This window comes from Papilio machaon, chromosome 18 (genome assembly GCF_912999745.1).
Source record: "Papilio machaon chromosome 18, ilPapMach1.1, whole genome shotgun sequence".
Lineage (NCBI taxonomy): Eukaryota > Metazoa > Arthropoda > Insecta > Lepidoptera > Papilionidae > Papilio > Papilio machaon.
The window spans coordinates 3,015,581-3,034,120 of record NC_060003.1 but is presented as its reverse complement, the minus strand read 5'-3'; the positions used below and the strand labels follow the sequence as shown (position 1 = coordinate 3,034,120).

At 32.7% G+C, this 18,540-nt stretch overlaps 2 protein-coding genes across 4 annotated transcripts; one reads left to right on the top strand and one right to left on the bottom strand.

Annotated features, from left to right (window-relative positions):
* Nucleotides 1-409: 409 nt before the first annotated feature.
* On the bottom strand, nucleotides 410-10,781 carry LOC106709793 (ralA-binding protein 1). Of its 2 annotated transcripts, XM_014501671.2 has the most exons (10): nucleotides 10,551-10,781; nucleotides 10,262-10,400; nucleotides 9,500-9,719; nucleotides 7,445-7,661; nucleotides 4,619-4,728; nucleotides 3,850-4,001; nucleotides 2,897-3,077; nucleotides 1,977-2,101; nucleotides 1,550-1,733; nucleotides 410-1,093 (listed from the first exon to the last, which is right to left on the bottom strand). In XM_014501671.2, the coding sequence occupies exons 1-10, from the start codon at nucleotides 10,633-10,635 to the stop codon at nucleotides 431-433; spliced, it is 2,076 nt and encodes a 691-aa protein (XP_014357157.2). In that variant the 5' UTR covers nucleotides 10,636-10,781; the 3' UTR covers nucleotides 410-430. The 2 variants fall into 2 exon arrangements, with proteins under 2 accessions (XP_014357157.2, XP_014357156.2); XM_014501670.2 differs by lacking the exons at nucleotides 9,500-9,719; nucleotides 10,262-10,400; nucleotides 10,551-10,781 and adding an exon at nucleotides 7,868-8,006 and having other exon boundaries at nucleotides 412-1,093.
* Nucleotides 10,782-11,108: 327 nt separating this feature from the next.
* Nucleotides 11,109-15,905, top strand: LOC106709763 (golgin subfamily A member 5). Of its 2 annotated transcripts, none has more exons than XM_014501637.2 (10): nucleotides 11,109-11,212; nucleotides 11,309-11,728; nucleotides 11,929-12,084; nucleotides 12,330-12,540; nucleotides 12,689-12,964; nucleotides 13,113-13,305; nucleotides 13,702-13,860; nucleotides 14,136-14,255; nucleotides 14,768-14,938; nucleotides 15,652-15,905. In XM_014501637.2, exons 2-10 carry the CDS (start codon nucleotides 11,329-11,331, stop codon nucleotides 15,727-15,729), a joined length of 1,764 nt encoding a protein of 587 aa, XP_014357123.2. In that variant the 5' UTR covers nucleotides 11,109-11,212; nucleotides 11,309-11,328; the 3' UTR covers nucleotides 15,730-15,905. The 2 variants fall into 2 exon arrangements, with proteins under 2 accessions (XP_014357123.2, XP_045538140.1); XM_045682184.1 differs by having other exon boundaries at nucleotides 11,109-11,221.
* Nucleotides 15,906-18,540: the final 2,635 nt, after the last annotated feature.

Here is an 18,540-nt window from a genome sequence, read left to right as displayed (position 1 = left end):
TGCTTACGTTTTATTGTTTTTTTCCTTGGTAGTTTTCTGTTTCTCCCGATTTTTGATAATAGGAACGTTTCCACAATGTCCTTGTTCCATAGTAAAGTAACCGTTTACTGATCTGTATTTAATAGAGGTAAGTGCTGCCGTTGTGTTACTAAAGACCGTATGTGGAAGATAGCTTTGAAATAGCAATGAAGATATTAAGGCAAGATTCAAATAAAAATCCTGCTGGCTTTATCATATTATATTGATAACATACAGCGTTAATATAGTTTTTATTAATGTAACAAGAAAAAAAAGAAGAAACTAATGAGATCAAATAAAAGGAAACAAAGATAACGAAAAAATATATATTTAAATCTAAAATGCACTGATTAAATTATAAATATAACTTATTAATTATGTAAATAAATAAAAATTGTACATCTTATTATAACTACGATTTAGAGAGGATCTCGTTCATCGCCAATTCAATCTTGAGTTGTACGCAAGCGACCCTCTCTTGGAATATTTGGTTCACCAAACTCAGTCTCTTCTGTTCTAACATCGCGTTCTCTTTTATTAGCTTCTGTCTTAACTCTTGTTCATCTGCTGTGTAACTCTCTTTAGGTTCTTTATTCGTCTGCACGTTACCTTCTTGTTTGTTCTTTATCGCCACGTGACTTCTTAGTTTCACTATTTCGAATTGTTCTGAATTAATCTTCGCCTGTAAAAGTGATTTCAATTGTAGATACTCAGCATTCTCTAACTCTAATCTTAACACTTTTAATTCTTTTTCTGTTAGTTTTGGTTTCTCTTTAACAGGTTCCGCTGGTGGTTGTGGTTCTTCTTCTGGTGTTTCTTTGATTTCAGTAGTTTGGAAATTGAAATTATCTTCGAATTCAACTGGGAATGTAGGATCAGGTACGTTTGGAGATTCTTTTATGTCTTGAAAAGTGTCAGTGGAAGGTGTTTTGATCGTTTCTACGTCTGCTTGCGTGACTGTTTCGTTCGTCTGTGTTTCTTTGATGGGCTCTTCTTCAGGCGGTTTGTCCTCAATTGAAGGTTGTTGCGGTAACGCGTTCGGTTCCACCGATTTCTGAACTGATCGAAGTTTCCTCTGTAATTAAAAATATATGGCAAATTAATTATTTGAAAAACCTTCATGTAATAAATAAAAAAATAAACGTAGTATCTATCTATATTAATATTCTAAGGATAGTTTTTTTTTATTTGTTAGCATTGCATAGGCTCCGAAACAACTGCATCAATTTGAAAAATTATTTTACTGTTGAGAAGTTCTACTATCCTCGGGTGCTATCTTACTAATATTATAAATGCGAATGTTTAGATGAATGTATGGATGTTTGTTTGAAGGAATCTCCAAAACGGCCGCTCTCGACGATCTCGACGAAATTTGGCATAGATGTAGAACATAGTTTGGAAGAACACATAGGTTACTAATTAAGTTTTTATTTTATTTTCTAGCTAGTAAATCTATATTGGAAGAAACTATACTAAGTGCGTATAGTATGCGTACTGAGTACGTATTAATGAATGATATAACAAGTGTGACCTTGAGCTGTGTAACGATCCTCTGCGCCTCCCAGAGCCGCTGGTCGCGCGCTGGTGTGATGAAGCCGGCGTGCATCTCCGCATGTATCTGACTCAGCAGCGACTCCTGTTTGCGCAGCTCACATCTCATCACCTCGCCGCACTCCGGGAAATCCGCCGGCATTGATAACAACGGAGGTACATATCTAGAAACAAATAGTTACCTACAGACAAAGAAAGACTGACAAATATAACTGTAATTATGCAATAAATTCGGGGAAGAATAACTCAACACTGCAAAGTCAAGTCAAGTCATTTAATATTTCACTAAGTCATTATATCAAGATGAAATTTTACATCAATTAAATAAAAAAAAATTCTATATATTGTGCAAAAAATAGAATTGTGCTTTAATAGGAATAATCGAAGTCTTTATATTAATGGCTTACTTTTCCAGGCGGACATCAGGGAAGAGTTTGTCCGCTTTAGCAACGAGGTATGTGAGCAAGTTTTGAGACATGTTGAGCGCTGGGCCCATGAAATTTGTGATCGTTTGAATGTTCGTTTGATTCACCTGCAAACAAAACGTTATTTTGTTATTACTAGCGGTTGCCCTAGACTTCGTCGGTGCAGAATAAAAAAAAATAACCTATAATATACCCGAGTGCATCAGCTACCTTCCCGTCAAAATCAGTCCAGCCGTTCCAGAGATTACTCGGAACAAACGCAGCTTTGCGTACAGACAGACAAGAATTAAAAAAAATGTTTTTTCGTCATCAACAACGCAAGTACTTGTATGATTTTTTTTATAAGAGAAGGTGGCAAACGAGCGGCAGAAACACCGAGGTGATCATCGACGTCCATGGACATCCATAACACTAGAGGAACTGCAGATGCGTTGCCGGCCTTTGAGAAAGATATATGCTCACTTCTTGGAGGACCTTAAGTAGTAGTAGTTTAGGCCGTAGTAAAAGTAGTAGTTTAGGCCGTCTCAGTAGTAGTAGTTTAAGCCGTAGTAGTAGTAGTTTAGGCCGGACTACCCACTAAATCCCGCGGTGTTCTTCGCCTGACCGGGCCGTGAAATCTACGTTATTTTATGCACGGCCAAGTCGTACTAGTTTGGAAATATGTTTTTTTTTCTGTATGTAACAGACAATCCAATTTTATTAATATGTATAGATCATGTTTTTTACAATGTTCAATCATTTATTTGTAACAGAGTATTTTTTATAACAGACTTACCGTTTTGTTGTTGGCTGACCTTGAGGTGCGCAGTGCTCTCTCCCCGCATAGTGCTATACCTAGAATTGTGTTCTGCAGCGACTCGTGCGATGTTCCGAGTCATCAAGATGTTTTAAAAATACAATACCTGTTCATTAGCGACAACAGTAGCGAAGTGTCGCATGAGCCAGGCCAGCAGGTTGTGGTTGCAGGCGGGCAGCTTGGCGACCAGGGCGACCATGCTGGCCTCGCGCTGCGGCTCCGCTATCGCCGTCGCTTGCTCGAACTGGCCGTGAAGCTCTTGTGTGAGTATCGAATCTGGAAGCTCGCTGGAACAAGCAAGTTATACAATCGAACCTAGATAACGATAGATAGGCGAGAAGCCAGGATTTGAAATCTTTCACTATTGCGAAGTTACACTATCCCTGTGTATTCCGCGCGGACGAAGTTGTGGACAACGGCTAGTTAAAAATAAAAAGATGCATTTTGTACTAACTTGTGTTTGTATTTATAATTTTAAACATAAATTACTATATGCTTATGCAATTGGTATTTGTATACATAATAGATCAGCTTTGTCATTCCTACACAAACGCCCACATTTAACTTTATTAAGACGTAATAAAACTTGTTTAGTATATTTATGCATTAACTATTAAGTGTATAATCTGACACAAAATACTTCACTTTATTTATTTTTTTATCCCGCAGTTAATTTGTTTCGTACAAAATCTTACTAAAATTATAGATGCGAATGTTTAAATGGATGGATGGATGTTAGTTTGAAGGTATCTCTGAAACGGTTCAACAGATCTTGATGAAATTTGGCACAGATGTAGAACATAGTATGGAAGAACAGTAAGAACACACATGTTACTTAGTACGTTTTTTAAATTCCGTGCGCACGGAGTCACGGGCGACAACTAGTATAAAATGTTTTACAAGAATGTATTAGTACAACATTTTTGAAGTTTCAAATGTCGAAACACTTGTACAAAACATATTGTTATCTCTAAATTTTCAAAGTAAATGATAGAGAGGACGACATGTTTTTGTAAATTTCTTCAACGTGCACTCTCTGTTAGTCTGATGTAGTATTACCTGATGAAAGTTTTAAGCATAGCGCAGGCGACAGGCACATCCCAGTGGTAGGGGAATGTTGGGCCGCGGTCTGTGAACAGCCGGCGCAGCTGCTGCAGCTTGATCTTGTCCGGATCAGCGCGGTAGATCTGATTCGATTTCAGACCATGCGCCTGTATACGTAAGGTCGAAATTTATTTGCTGTCACACCTGTATTACCAAAGAACTCCACTGCCGCGACTTTTAGTTATAAATATCATTATCCCTTTCATTCTCTTTGACGACGCTAGTTTCCGAGACCAAAATCTCCGTTTAAAAGATAATGATAGGGGATCACGAATGTTTTATACGGATATTTTAGTCTCAGAAACCAACGGTAAGTCGTGAAATAATAACTAAAGAAGTGTTTTTGTGTTTGTAATATGAAAAATCTATGCAAAGTAAGCAAACGACACTTGACTGTGATTGTAAGAACCCTTTTCCACTGTGTGTCCCGTGTGATTGTGTGAAATATTAAAAGTTATAAAATGGATAGAATTTATCAAACTATAAATACGAATAAATGTTTCAGTTTACGACTTGTTTACATTTAATTTTATGACAGAATAAACAGATTCTACAAAAAACCAGACGAATTTAGATTTTATTACAAATTAAATCATTTACATGTTTATTATAGAGTTGAAATTAAACTCAATGCTTTGCGAGCAAAAACATACAGACGACGTCATACTATTTTGGAAGCCGGTTAAAAATGAGTTAAATCCAACCGAATATAACCATACTTTACCTGTAGAAAGTCAATGCTATCTCGAACTACTAAGGGCAGCAGTGTATCGTCGTGACATCTGGAACGTTCCACAGACTGCTGAAGTGGCACTCCGAATATAGGCAGCGCAACTAAAAAAGTAAATAAATAACTAATTAGTATTAAAAAATAATTGGCTGTGTGACCTTGAATTGGTCGTCTGTTGATAACATTAGCTCTAAAATATTTTAAGTACTGGTAGACGATCGATAAACTATTTTTGAAATATTCATTTGGACCTTAATAATCGACGCTTCGTAAAAAAAATTATGTTTGATGTGTGTAAACAAAAATTAAATAATTATAAGTATGTAATATGTATATTTGTGTATGTAACCGGGAGTCCAAAAATGAGCGGTATAACAATATGTTCTCCCTGTATTTCGGCAGTGTAAACTTATCATAACAGAAAAAAAATCGAATAGAAATCAAATCATTATTACAAAGTTTGTTATGGGCCAAACTCTGCGTTTTATTTTCGCTTTACTGTGATTTAAGCTTCCTTTGAGTTCGGGGTACCTTTCGCGTCTGTGTGTTACATGCATTAAACGGTTTTTTTGAAGATTTGTAATGCTCAGGTTTTAATCCGAATTACGTCATAATGACGAGCAAAACAAGTAAGATATCGCAAACCTAATTTTTGGATAATATTATATTGTTATTCACAGGACAAATATAATTATTATGTATGCTTTATGTATTTGTTTAAACGTTTGTTAATAGATTTTTGTATTTAATATTAAAATATCTTTTTAAAGTCACATTTCGGCGTTATTTTTATAAAATTTTTGTAATTATTATTATATTATTTTTTGTAATAATTGTTTTGTGTTTTGTCGTTGTTGTTTGTGTTTTGTCGATTGGCACAAAATTTATCTGTAAAACCTTCTAAACTGAGGTGTAATCCTTACTTTCACAAGTTTATTAGCATAATTTAAAACTTATAAATTCGAGAAAGTTGCAAGAATATTCGAGATTATTGTTTACTTTCGCTTTTAAACACAGACTTGTACGAATTTGGAATAAAAATTCTATTGTAAGTTGTACTTTTGAATAAAAAAAAAATTAACCTCTTACTTAAACTTACCATCAATATGAAAGCCATTTATAAAAGGATTCATGTTCACTTTTTAATATAGAGAGCGCAGTGATATGCAGCGTTACGTTACGAAACCATAGTGTTATCTGTCTGTATCGCCTTGAACTGGTGATGCTTTATTTTGTGGACATATAGATAAAATACTTGTTTTTTAATTGTCACAAAGATTGTGTCTTGGTAGAAATTGCCAGCTACAATATATTAAGAAACACTTATGTGTGTAAGACAGAAAGGTGTATAGCAGGGGAAGTACCCTAAGATTTTAATAAGAAATATAAAATTTAAGGCAGTTGTATCATGACCTTTATTCAAAAAAATAAATAAAAAAAAGAAGCAATGTGCAAAGATTATTGAGAGTAAACTAATATTTTGTTCGACTCTTATGTACCTTGAATGGTGGACAAAAATAAGTGATTTTTCGTTTTGTAATATCCTGGCACCCCACGCATTACCATTTGTGGAAAGCATTACATGGTTAAAGATACATGACAATGGCCTCATTTACTGTAGTGCCTACTTGATTGCACAAATTCATTGCATATGTCATCTTACCATTAAATTCCGCTGCCTAACACTTGAATAAAACATTTAGAGAGACAAAATGAGAAGGATGACGATATGCTTTCAAAAGAGCGTTACGTTACGAAGGCTCTCACACGTAAGTAACAACAAAGTAATCTTCAAACTTATTATATCCACTTGGTTATCCTTTTTGAACATTTTAATCTCATAAAATGACGCAAATTAAGCGCTATTAAATAATACCTTCTGTATATTCTCTGGGCCTTTTTAAAGTAATACAAAAGATCATTAATTTGTATTTAATTTCGCCGACTTTCAATTAACAAGGTTCTGCCACATTTGAATTGCATTTACACGTTTGAACATCTCCGTATTGTTATATAAATTTTTTAATAGATATGAATATTTGTTTCACTGGCGAAATCTTACTAATACTAAAATATGAAAGTTTAGATGTACAGATGTTTGTTAGAAGGTATGGCCAAAACGGCTCAACGGATCTAGACGAAATTTGTCACAAATGTAGAATATAGTCTGGAAGGACACATAGGCTTCTTATTAAGTTTTTTTGAACTCCGATTGGGATTCGCGTGCGACAGCTAGTTTGTTTTAAACTGAGTTATAAACACAACTCAGAACAATTGTCCTCCAATGATGAGGAGTAAAGTGGTCCCATGCTCATAGTTTGAAACAAGCAAATCCGATACGCCGTTTAATGTAACACAAGCAAAACAGACTACAAAGTTTAATATTTCACAACATCTGGCCTTCTCCTGAAATTTATATCTAAACAATTTAAAATTACAATCGATAGGTGGCGTAAATGATAACAAAACAAATTCAGTTTATTAGAGCGAGAAATCAGTTGATAATTGATGATCCCTGACCCGAAAAACTATAAGGGCTTAAGCACACTAAATATCGGCGAGCGATTTAATTTCAAGTTGGTTGTATGGCCATTTTAGCTTCAACGTAAAATGAAATTCGAAGATTCGTTGGCAGGAAATCTGTTGGTGCCATTACTAAACAGATTTAACTCGACAGTGAAGATTTTTGAAAAAAAAACATATAATTATGTTTAACAATAACTAAGGTGGGTGTTATAAAATATACATAATAATTTATACCTATAAACGGCTGATAATACGTTGATGGCATATAGTAATTGAAGTTTTAAATTAACTTACCCCCTAAAGTAAAAATCTCTTCGAATGGCACTCCTGAAGTCACAGTCGAGGGCACTTTAGTTAACTTTTTATCCTTCTTGTCTTTATCTTTTTCCTTCACTTTCTCCTTTTCCTTTTCTTTCACCTTTTCCTTTTCTTTATCTTTCACTTTATCTTTCTTATCATCTTTGAGTTTCTCTTTCGATTCTAATTTAAACTTCGCTTTTTCTTCTTTTTCCTGTTGAACATTGTATCGATAAATAGATTTGTCAACAAAAATATTGTTTTGTTTTCCTTATGGCACTAAAAAAATTATCGATTAATGATACTGGCCGTAAACTTCTGATAAAAAAATATAGTATAGATAAGAAATGTATGTGACAGGATTATAAAAATAATTATTATTGAAATTGATAGCGTTCACGTGATAATATAAAATAGCACCTTCGTAAAAACGTTGCGTAGGTGATGCATGTCGCAGTTTCAAAAGGCAACTGAATGAGCGCTCTTTGTGTAGTGTTAGACACCAAGGTCGCGGTTGTTACTGGCTAACAACTTAGCGAATTTATGCATAAGACATGAGAAACTCTTTGAACCGTGATTTTTTTTATATACGCTTAAATATGAAATATTTAAACATGACATACAATTATGTTAATGATCTCTAATATGTGACATAGTCGTAGTATTTATCTGGAATTTAGTAGCAAAAATGTTTGATATAGCAAAATTCGCGAATGTTCTTTATCACCTTGGTATATCCGACATTATAAGTTCGATGAAAAAAAAATAAATTATAATTATATTCTGTTAGAAATAAGCAACACTAACTCAAACAAGTATTATGCTATATGACGATTGGTGATAAGCTATTATATTATTAATAATTTTTTTTATTTAAGTAGCCAACAAGCAGACGATTGTGACCTTTAGTGACGTCATTCAACACAGTATTTTTGTAATTATATTTGATGCAGTTTTGTTGCATCTAATTTTCCAAGCCAGTGAAAACAATTGCCTACAAAATATAACAATTTAAAGTCACACTAATTGAATCAGTGAATTAGTAATTCAGTTACAGACAATGGCTTACATAAATATTTAAATAATAACATGGTGATTACGTGTTCGTGATTTATAAAACAAATTTCTATATTATGTGTAAATACTAGGTACATACATAAATATACAAAATGTCACATGTATAAAATACTAGTAACATCTTACTAATATTATAAATGCGAATGTTTAGATGGATGGACGGAATTTTGTTTGAAGGTATTTCAGGAACGGCTGAACAGATCTTGTTGAAATTTGGCACAGACGTAGAACATAGTCTGGAAGAACACGCTACTCACTAGGCTACTCATTTTTTTCTTTAATTTTGTGCGGACGGAGTCGCGGGCGACAGCTAGTCTATATATATAAAAGAAAGTCGTGTTAGTTACACTATTTATAACTCAAGATCGGTCAAACTGATTTAGCTAAAAATTGATGGGGAGGTAGCTTAGAACTAGGAGACGGACATAGGAACTTTTTTATCTTGTGTGCATTTTTTTTTATTCCGCGCGGACGGAGTCGCGGGCGACAGCTAATTTTAAAAAAATACGTATCATTTGAGCATGTTAAGTTCAAAGAGATCCTCATACTTTGTGTTGATAATGCTATGACAGGTGATTTAAGAGTGAATAATTATGTATTCAACAATATTAATAACTAAACAAACCAAAACAAACTAACGAACCTGTACAAAATACAACAATTCATTGCTACGAAAAAATTACTTTTAACATGATAAATATTTTTTATAGTAATAAAAGTTATGAATTTATGGTAATCAATTGTCTGAAATACAAAGAAAAAGTGTCTGACTCGCAGAGTTCATTTAAGGCGATAATCCTATTTATTATTCTTATTGTATTCTAACTTTAATTTAATCCAATAAGCAATGTTGGTGGGTATTGTGACTTCATTAACTTTGAATGTAAAATCACTTAAAATCAGGGTAGTTAGAGTGTTTATGGATTTAGTAATAGTAAAACGAAATAAATTAGAAAAAGCAGCAGATATACAAACTTTATCTTTTTCCTTCAACTTTTCACGTTTTTCTTTTTCTTTTTTCTCCTTTTCGCGCTCCTTTTCTCTTTCTTTCTCCTTTTTCTTTTCTTTTTCGTTGTAATCTTTATGTTTGATGGTCTCTTCTACAGTCTTTTCTTTATCGCGTGATTTTTCGCGCTTCTCTTTATTTTTAGAAGGAAACTTGAATGATTTCGTTTTTTTCGATTTCGACGGACTTCTAAAAGCAATTTAGTGATTTAAATATTTTGACATATTACCAAATTAGATACAACTAAGTGGACGTAAGAAGTTTTACGGACGTTCAAACGCACGGTTTTCTTTTATCCAAAAGGGTATCTAGAATATTTACAATTTTATTTTTTTATATCATAAAGTGGAAAGCAAGCGGCAACCTGAATACCGACTTGAGTCCATAGATATCTGCAATTGAAAATGTGTTGCCTACTTTTAATTGACAGAGGAAAGGATGCACAGAAAAAGGATATATCCCCTATACATTACCTATGGCAAATATACTTCCTAAGGGGACTAAAATTAGCCTGTCTTCTATGTGGTTGTGGTATTTCACCGGGCGAGCAGATCAATTCATGCAACAGATGTTGGTGGAGTTTACCAATTTTATAACTATATTTCTTTTTAATAACAATGCTGTTTGCTTTTTGCAAGAGAATTTAATTGCTCCTATGCCATAATTGTAATGATAAGACAGTTATAAACGTAGTATAATTTATTAAAACATCACTACACAAACATACTCACTTAGTATCAGTGTCTTCTTCCGGGGAACTTTCACCTTCCAAGGCAGCATATCCCCTATCTTTCTTAGATTCCTTTTTATCTTTACGTCTCCCTAGTAAATCTTTTTTACTTGGCTTTTCATGGTCAGCTCCGTCACTAACTAAAAATATATAATTATCACATTTAACATAAACAGAATGTTATTTTATTCCGCAGTGCACAATGACAGAACTTAGGTCTTATTAGTATTATGTTATTTTTAAGATAATAATGGAACTATACATGAACCAAATGATTAATTTTTACATACAGTCACTTTCGTTACTTTTCCGCCCAGTTTCAGATGCGTACAATCCAGGAAAGTCTTTTTCCACATCAGGGCTTTCGAAGTCCATCTTGAATTTATTTTCCTTTCTTATTTAATAATGATTATAATCAAGAATTACATTGATATCAAAACTACATAATACAATTAAGCAATTATTATGTCTTATTTATGCGCTTATCAGTTATATCTAAAGAAACAGAAAATAACACTATATTTTGACATTTGAAGACAATTATCAATTTTAGTGTCAAGATAGTTGTCAATTTATCAAAACGATCGGTGTAGATTATACTCAAGAAATAGTTATGTTTCAAAATGTTAAGAACGGAGACAGTTCAAATTTCTTTAGGTCATTAAATTAAACCTAGTTAAATAATGCTATAAGTTGTAATTAAGGCCGCCAAATACATGAAGCTATTAATCTTGGAAACGTTGCAGAATGTTTTGATGCCAAAACCTTCGACATGTAACTTTGTTTTTTTTTGTAAATAAGTCTGTTTACGTTTACGTGTCAGTGTCATTTTCTATGAATTTGTCAATGTCAAATAACCAAGACGGAATACAAATTTTTTGGAGTGATGATTTCAGTATTTTCCTAAATTATGCAAGAAAGTTTCAATAAATCTCATATCACGTTTAATAAGGTTTGCACAGTCAGGAAGGGAACATATCTCTCATATTAGTTACAATCTATAAAAATATATTTTAATATGTTTATAATATAACTTTACTGACTGTAGGATCAAAATAAACATTATCGATGTCATGGTTCACGGAACTTGCCGGCAAGGCAGAAACTCTCCTCAACAATATCGATGAACAGACTGGTGCGGCATTACGAAGTCATAATGCAATAAAAACTAAAAAATATGACAATGTCTCTCATACAGATAACTCAAGGACTCAGAATAAACGTCCACCACTTTGGGCGCCTAAAAAGATACATTTCGAAAAAGATCGTTCTCCATCCCCTATAAAAAAAAGAAAAGTTATACCTAATGCATATATAGGTGACAACAAAACACAAGAACGGGTGAAAATGAAATCTCCTGTAAGAACACCAAATTTGGTGAATTCATCGCCTATTTCTCCTATATTTTGTGGAATTGAAAACAAACCTACTGATTGGGGTATGGATCAATATGGAGTACGAAGAAGAAGTAGGAATTTTTACTAATTATTTTATTTTATGATGACAAATAAAATTTTTAAACTTAAAATGATTCTTTGTAAGAAAATTCAAAGTATATTTAGAATTGTTATTGCTTCACAATTGACAATTTGCTAAATGATTTTTTTAAAATGTTGTAAAAATAACATTTTTTTCATTTTAGACACATAATAAATTATTTTTTTTAAGGGAATACATTTTCGGGTGATGTAAGTTCATTGCACATGGATAATGTATATAAACTGGAAAATCTTGAGGTGGAAAATGCAATGTTGAAAAACGAAATAAATGTTATGAACAGAGAACTTTCAGACCTGATGGATAGGTTACGGAAAACTGAAGATGGTTAGTATTATCACTAAAATAGAAGGTGCAGTTTGTAAACCACACTCTTGTAGGATTTACTTTTGGCCAAAAGATGGGTTGGAGCTATACATTTTATGAATGGACTAAAATACAACCATAATATTATTTTATATACATATCCTTCCAAAGAGTCATTCTATTATTTCTTCCTGTACTTTATTATCTGGAGTTTATGTTTTTTAAAATAAACATTGCTTGCTACATAATTTCGTTGTACTTTCCAGACCTAAATCATTATAAAAGTTCACCAACAAATGAAGGTTTGGATGCTCGTAATTTGAAGGTAGATAATGAAATGTTAAGATCACAGCTAGAACAACTGAAACAAAAGGTTGTAGATCTTAGTACCTCCGATGTTAAGAATAAAGAGCATAACCATGAATTAGAGGCAGAAGCGATTGAGCTCAGAAGTGCAAATAGACAGTTGGAAGAGAAGTAAGTATTATACTTTAATCTGTTTCAGTATATGTCTAATTAAACATGGATAAGCATGAAACCTCTATTATACATGAAAAATATTGTGGTCCCTTGATCTTTTGCTTATCCAGGTTGGACTGTATATTTTTTTTATTTCATGTTTCAGATATAAAATACTAAATGAAGAACTAAATAAAAAGGAATTAGCTATATCTAAGGTGGAAAACGAATTGAGACATGCACAAGGTGTAATTAGTGAGCAACAGAGTAGTCTAGAGAAATCAACATCGGAGTGTCATAGATTAGAGAAAGACTGGGAAAGTTATAAATTGAGAGTGAAGAGTATGCTTTTCTCTAAAGATGAAGAAATTAAAAAATTAAGAGAAGGTTCCAATCTGGCTGAAGATACAAAACAATTGATTGAACAGATGAAAGTTTTGAAGTAAGTATTTAAGTTATTGATGAATAAAAATTTTGTGATATTAAAAAGTTTATTTCACTTTCAGATAGTTAAAATATTTTTATAGTTTTATATACAAAAGAGAGATTTTAGTATATGTTTAGTAATGGGTATATTTCTTGTATTATAGAGAAGAGCGGGATGATTTCTCGGAACAGATATCCAAAGTGAAGGAAGAAAGTGAAAGGATAAAAACATCAATGGGTGATATGGTATCGCGGAATGCCGCGGTTGAGAGGATTGTTATTGCGTTACGAGATGCATTGAAGGAAGAACGGTCAGCGAGAACGCGAGCTGAAATGGAATATGTTAGCTTAGAGAAGGTGTGTTAATAGTGGTCTAGACTAAACCACTTGACCGATTCTGAAGAGATGCTTTATAGTCAAAAAAGGATATCTGAACCGGTGTTAGAGGCGCTACTATCGCTGTTGGATCTGTCAGAATATATAAAACCTACGTAGACATAGACAATGACATAAAAGTAGAAAATGACATGACTATTACAGTACAAAAGGAATCTCGTGACTGACAGGGGGGCGCTAGTGAGCTGTCATAATGTAATGTAATGAAAGTAATTCACTTATGCCCACCGGTTCAGATGTCCTCGTCAGTCTATACCTCAGCATGGATCTTATTTCTGTCAAATTATAATATAATATATAATGTATATTATAATGAATATTATAAGTTAATTATAATTATAATATTAATGTTTGTAGGAATTGAAGGCGATGCACGTAGAAATGGGTCAGACTATCGCCAAGCTACGAGCGTCATTACAAGCCAAGGAATCAGAACTGAATAAGATCAGGGAGAGTCAGAGTGCACCAACATCTGACGTCAGCTCGCTGAACGTAGCTGACTATGATGTAGCACAGGTATTCGATACAATTATAATATAACTTGTTTTTTATGCCCTGTCCGATCAGTTTTAGACCATATTTCCACTAGCGCGACTTTGGCTCGGTCGCTTTTTCAATTAAGCATAGAATAGAAACTAGTAGCGTATGGCAAGAGTATCACCAGAGGAAAAACATATATTTTTTTTTATTTAATTCAATGAGCTGGTAACTTTTTTTTTATATTTCACTATTTGAAATAGAATTTTGTACTGAAAATATTGGTTTTATTGTAATTGTATTAATATGTCCAGGCGGCAATGGATAGCGAAAGGGTACAACATTTATCACAGTTGTTGGTGCAAAAGCAAGGAAAAGTGGAAGCGCTACTGGCGGATAATAATACTCTCCGGATACAGTTGGATAAATTACAGGTGAACCAATAATATCCATGTATTTTAGAGAGTTAGTGATAAAATTCTTGTTTTCTCAATTGCTCTTCTTTGGATTTAGTCTTTGAATGTGTAAAGTCCTTTGTAACTGAGAATCCCATATTTTTTTCTCGCAAATGCCTATCAAAATTTAACTAGATTTGGTGAACTGTGGGTTCATTACTACATTTCTTGTTCGACTTGTTATTTCCCTGCATCGTACATCGTTGGATCTCTCGTGGTCCTAATGAATCATTTCTTTTTTCTTTCCTAACCTTTTTATATAACAAAAGGGATGGGAAGGAGATGTAGATTTTACGTAAGGAACACATAGGAAGGGGAAATATTTGTGTGCTTCCTCCGTCGATTTCAACATCGTCATGTCGATGGGCAGGGATCGCTTCGTTATTTCGGCGAATTTATATAGTTGAAGAAGAAAACTTTCGATGTTTATATATATTTGAATTAGTCAGAATATCGGTATCTATGATATGATATGAGGTGTCATATTGCAGACGAAGTATAGAACAGAAGTGTCAGGTGCGCGGGCGCAGCTGCACAGTGTTGTAGTACAAGAGTCTCGGGCGCGCTACTCTCCCGCAGACACGCTCGCCAAGATGTCTCTTCGTATCGGACTCATGAGCAGACGATATCCTATACTTAGGGTTTTTATTATATTTTATATGGTGAGTATTAATTAACTTATGTAGGGACAGAAGTAAGAATAATTTGATTTAGTTAGTAGATTTGATTTTCAGTTCTTGGCATTCTTAAGAATCTTTTTTTTTCTAAAAATTTATCATCTATCTATATATATAAAAGAAAGTTGTGTTAGTTACACCATTTATAACTCAAGAACGGCTGAATCGATTTGACTGAAAATTGGTGGGCAGGTAGCTTAGAACCAGGAATAGGACATAGGATAATTTTTACCCCGTTTTCTATTTTTTATGTTTTTTTACCGCGCGGACGGAGTCGCGAGTAAAAAAGCTAGTAGGTATATAAAAGAAAGTTGTGTTAGTTACACTATTTATAACAAGATCGGTCGAACTGATTTAGCTGAAAATTGATGGGTAGGTAGTTTAGAACTAGGAGACGGACATAGGATATTTTTTTACCCCGTTTTCTATTTTTTATTCCGCGCGGACGGAGTCGCGGGTAAAAGCTAGTATTAAATATACGAAACTCTCTCTCTTTAATAAGCCTCTAGTACTCTTTAATAATTTTTGTATTGTATTGTTTTATACATATTTGTTGTATATACTGGATACATTTATAACAAAAATGGGGAGGATGTAGTTAATCCTATACCCTTAATTGCCCCCTTCCCTTTAACATCATGTTATTATTTATATTTTTAATTTGTTATGAAGTTTTGAGTATATTTGTGTATTTACAGATTGGCCTACATCTATGGGTATTTACTGTCCTATTTACAAGCACTCCCGAAACCTTTACAAGACCAAGCAAAACGTAACAATTGGCGTTTGTGTACTAATAATGCTAAACTATTGAATTGTTAGGAATCCATAGCAATTATCCATTAATGGATACTTTCTATATCTAGGATTCAATAACATTATAATTTCTGGTAATATTTTTTACAATTAAGTTTAACTCACGTAAAAATCTTCTTTATTTGTATAGTTTATTTGCCACCTTAAAACAAGAGTATATAGTGTTTTGATATTTTCTCAATTTTTATATTTTTCATAGCATTTGATCCATTTTTAGCCGACTTCAAAAAGAAGGAGGTTATCAATTCGACTGTATTTTTTTTTATACATTGTATTTGTTTATGTAAAATTTATTATCAAGTCATCTCCGCAATGGCTTCCGAATAATTCAATACAATCTTTCGCCATGAAATAATCACCGACTGTTATAAACTGTGCAATAATTTATCAATTCTTATTGGATAGTCTATGTCACAAATTACATTTATTTTTATTTTTAAGAGATAAGATAAAAAAAATATCGTCTCCATGTTTAAACTTTGGTATACATAGTTCAAAGTAATTTGGCGCGTGAAATTCACGCGCCGATTTGTCATGAGCTAACTATAATAAGTTTTATTACCTATAGCGCAATTGCTTACTGATATGATTGGGTTATTTTAGGGTAAAATAAAAGCGGGTAACACTAGGGTATTACCACAAGGGGAGAAACCAGCATGTTTATTCCCACATTGTTACTAAAAATATAAAAAAGTTATATACATATTTATCGATTTTCTGCGCGTAAAATGAATATATATTTTTAATATGATAATGTTTTTAAAGTTTGCAATATTCAAATTATTATGCATTAAAATGCTTATAGAATTCTAATCAAGTCAAAGATGGGATTCAAATGTTAGGTTATAATGTATTAAGAGTTACTATTTATCACAAATTGCTTCAAAACATTTGGTGTGTAATTTAAGGTAAACTCTGGTGTTAAAATACCAAATTATTTTATTTATAACATTATTACTAATGTTACTAATTATGTTCCACATCTATGTAAACATTTAAATTGAAATATGTTGTTTGTAAAAAAAGGAAAAGACATATTTTTGTTATTTTATCAAAATATATTTGAAATAAATTTATGTAAATTTACGATTCCTGAAAAAAAAAATGAAGTACCCACTTAATTATTCTTGTTCACATTCCAGGTTATCAGTGATAAGAATTTTTTGAAAGACTACATTTACAACATTATTAACATTGAATTTAAAAAAAACTTGTTTTCCTATGTGCAGTTATAAATTTATTGGATTTTTTTTAAAGTAAGACATTATATACATTACCAGTTTCATATGTGTGACATTTGACATCTGTTTTTTTTCTAAGTGATATGAAAATTGCATATGTTACAGCAAAAAATAGTAAATTGTATATGGTTTAGAAAAAAAATGTTAAAATTTACAAATGTTATTGTTTTTTTTTATGTATTATATTATGTAAAGTGTTTGTAGAAATGTTTAAAAATTTATTTTTTGAGTTAAAAATTGTAAAATATGTACTAATAATTTCTCCAAGAATTTTCGACATAAATAAAGGACTTATTTATTTGTATCGTCGTATTTTTTTTATAATTTTTTATCCAATTTTAGCAAATATGATAACATCAAAATTAGCTTTAGATGGATATCCAAATGTGCCCGAACACAATAATTTTTATGGCGTATTTCTTCAGTCATCTTAAAGCCACTGACAAGTTAGCAGAACCTAAGGCCCTTCGTACATAAAGTAACGTAAATCTTCAAAAGTACACAGCGCGTGTCGCTGACCTTTGTGTAGAATAGATTGTTCTCCGAGTAGACGACTCTCGTCGACGATACAACTCTGTGTACGCGACGCAACCATATAATATTACAATAGTTTCAACCATTTATGTTACCTTGTGTACGATAGACCTTAAATAATTATTGTATTGTTATAAATTTCTTGCTTCGAAATCTTTTACTTTATATCTACCTATCTATATATATAAAAGAAAGTCGTGTTAGTTACACTATTTATAACTCAAGATCGGCTGAATCGATTTGACTAAAAATTGGTGGGCAGGTAGCTTAGAACCAGGAAAAGGACATAGGATAATTTTTACCCCGTTTTCTATTTTTTATTCCGCGCGGGCGGAGTCGCGGGTTTAAGCTAGTTTATACTATTTTTTAATATTGCTATAGTGTTCAGTGACTGAGTTATGCACACATTGGCACTGTCACATAAACGTAAACTTAAAACGGGTTTCGTTAAGTTGAAATATATGTACTTACTACTCTTATATACTTGTTGGTATATTTATATTGTATGGGAAAACCGCGCAATGTCGCGGTGACTGGAGGACTTATGACACTGTCTCAGTTCCAATTCTATATGATGTGTCGATATCTCCTTAAATAGTACAGTCAAGTTTGCTGGCGGTATTCCACCTCTAAATCGATATTACTTTGAACGCCTTGAAACGAAAAAGGTATATATATATAAACAACAACATAGCTCATGCCCGTAACCAAGACAGAGACCATGGATTTCCATTTAGCGCGGCCCTGATACGATTATTGTGGATACTTTCAATTAATTTAGACCTAAGTACTAAAAGAACGTCGTTCAATGTGCGAAAATTACTATAACTGACTTAATGTTTTGTGCCTGGCCTATCTGCTTAGCATTAAGAAATTGATAAAGTAAATATTGCCGTCGATTCACAAAATAGCGAATCAGAAATGGAATTTTACCGGGAAATTTAATTTTAATTTTTAAACAGCATAATTTATTCCTAGCGTAAGTTTTAGGCTTCC

Coding starts and splice junctions, on each gene's coding strand:
- LOC106709793 (XM_014501671.2), bottom strand. CDS start 10,635: ATGGACTTCGAAAGCCCTGATGTGGAAAAAGACTTTCCTGGATTGTAC. Junction 9,720..10,261: donor GAAGAAGACACTGATACTAA/GTGAGTATGTTT, acceptor AATTGCTTTTAG/AAGTCCGTCGAAATCGAAAA. Junction 3,078..3,849: donor ATGCTTAAAACTTTCATCAG/GTAATACTACAT, acceptor TGCTTGTTCCAG/CGAGCTTCCAGATTCGATAC.
- LOC106709763 (XM_014501637.2), top strand. CDS start 11,329: ATGTCATGGTTCACGGAACTTGCCGGCAAGGCAGAAACTCTCCTCAAC. Junction 12,541..12,688: donor AATAGACAGTTGGAAGAGAA/GTAAGTATTATA, acceptor TTCATGTTTCAG/ATATAAAATACTAAATGAAG. Junction 13,861..14,135: donor CTGACTATGATGTAGCACAG/GTATTCGATACA, acceptor TAATATGTCCAG/GCGGCAATGGATAGCGAAAG.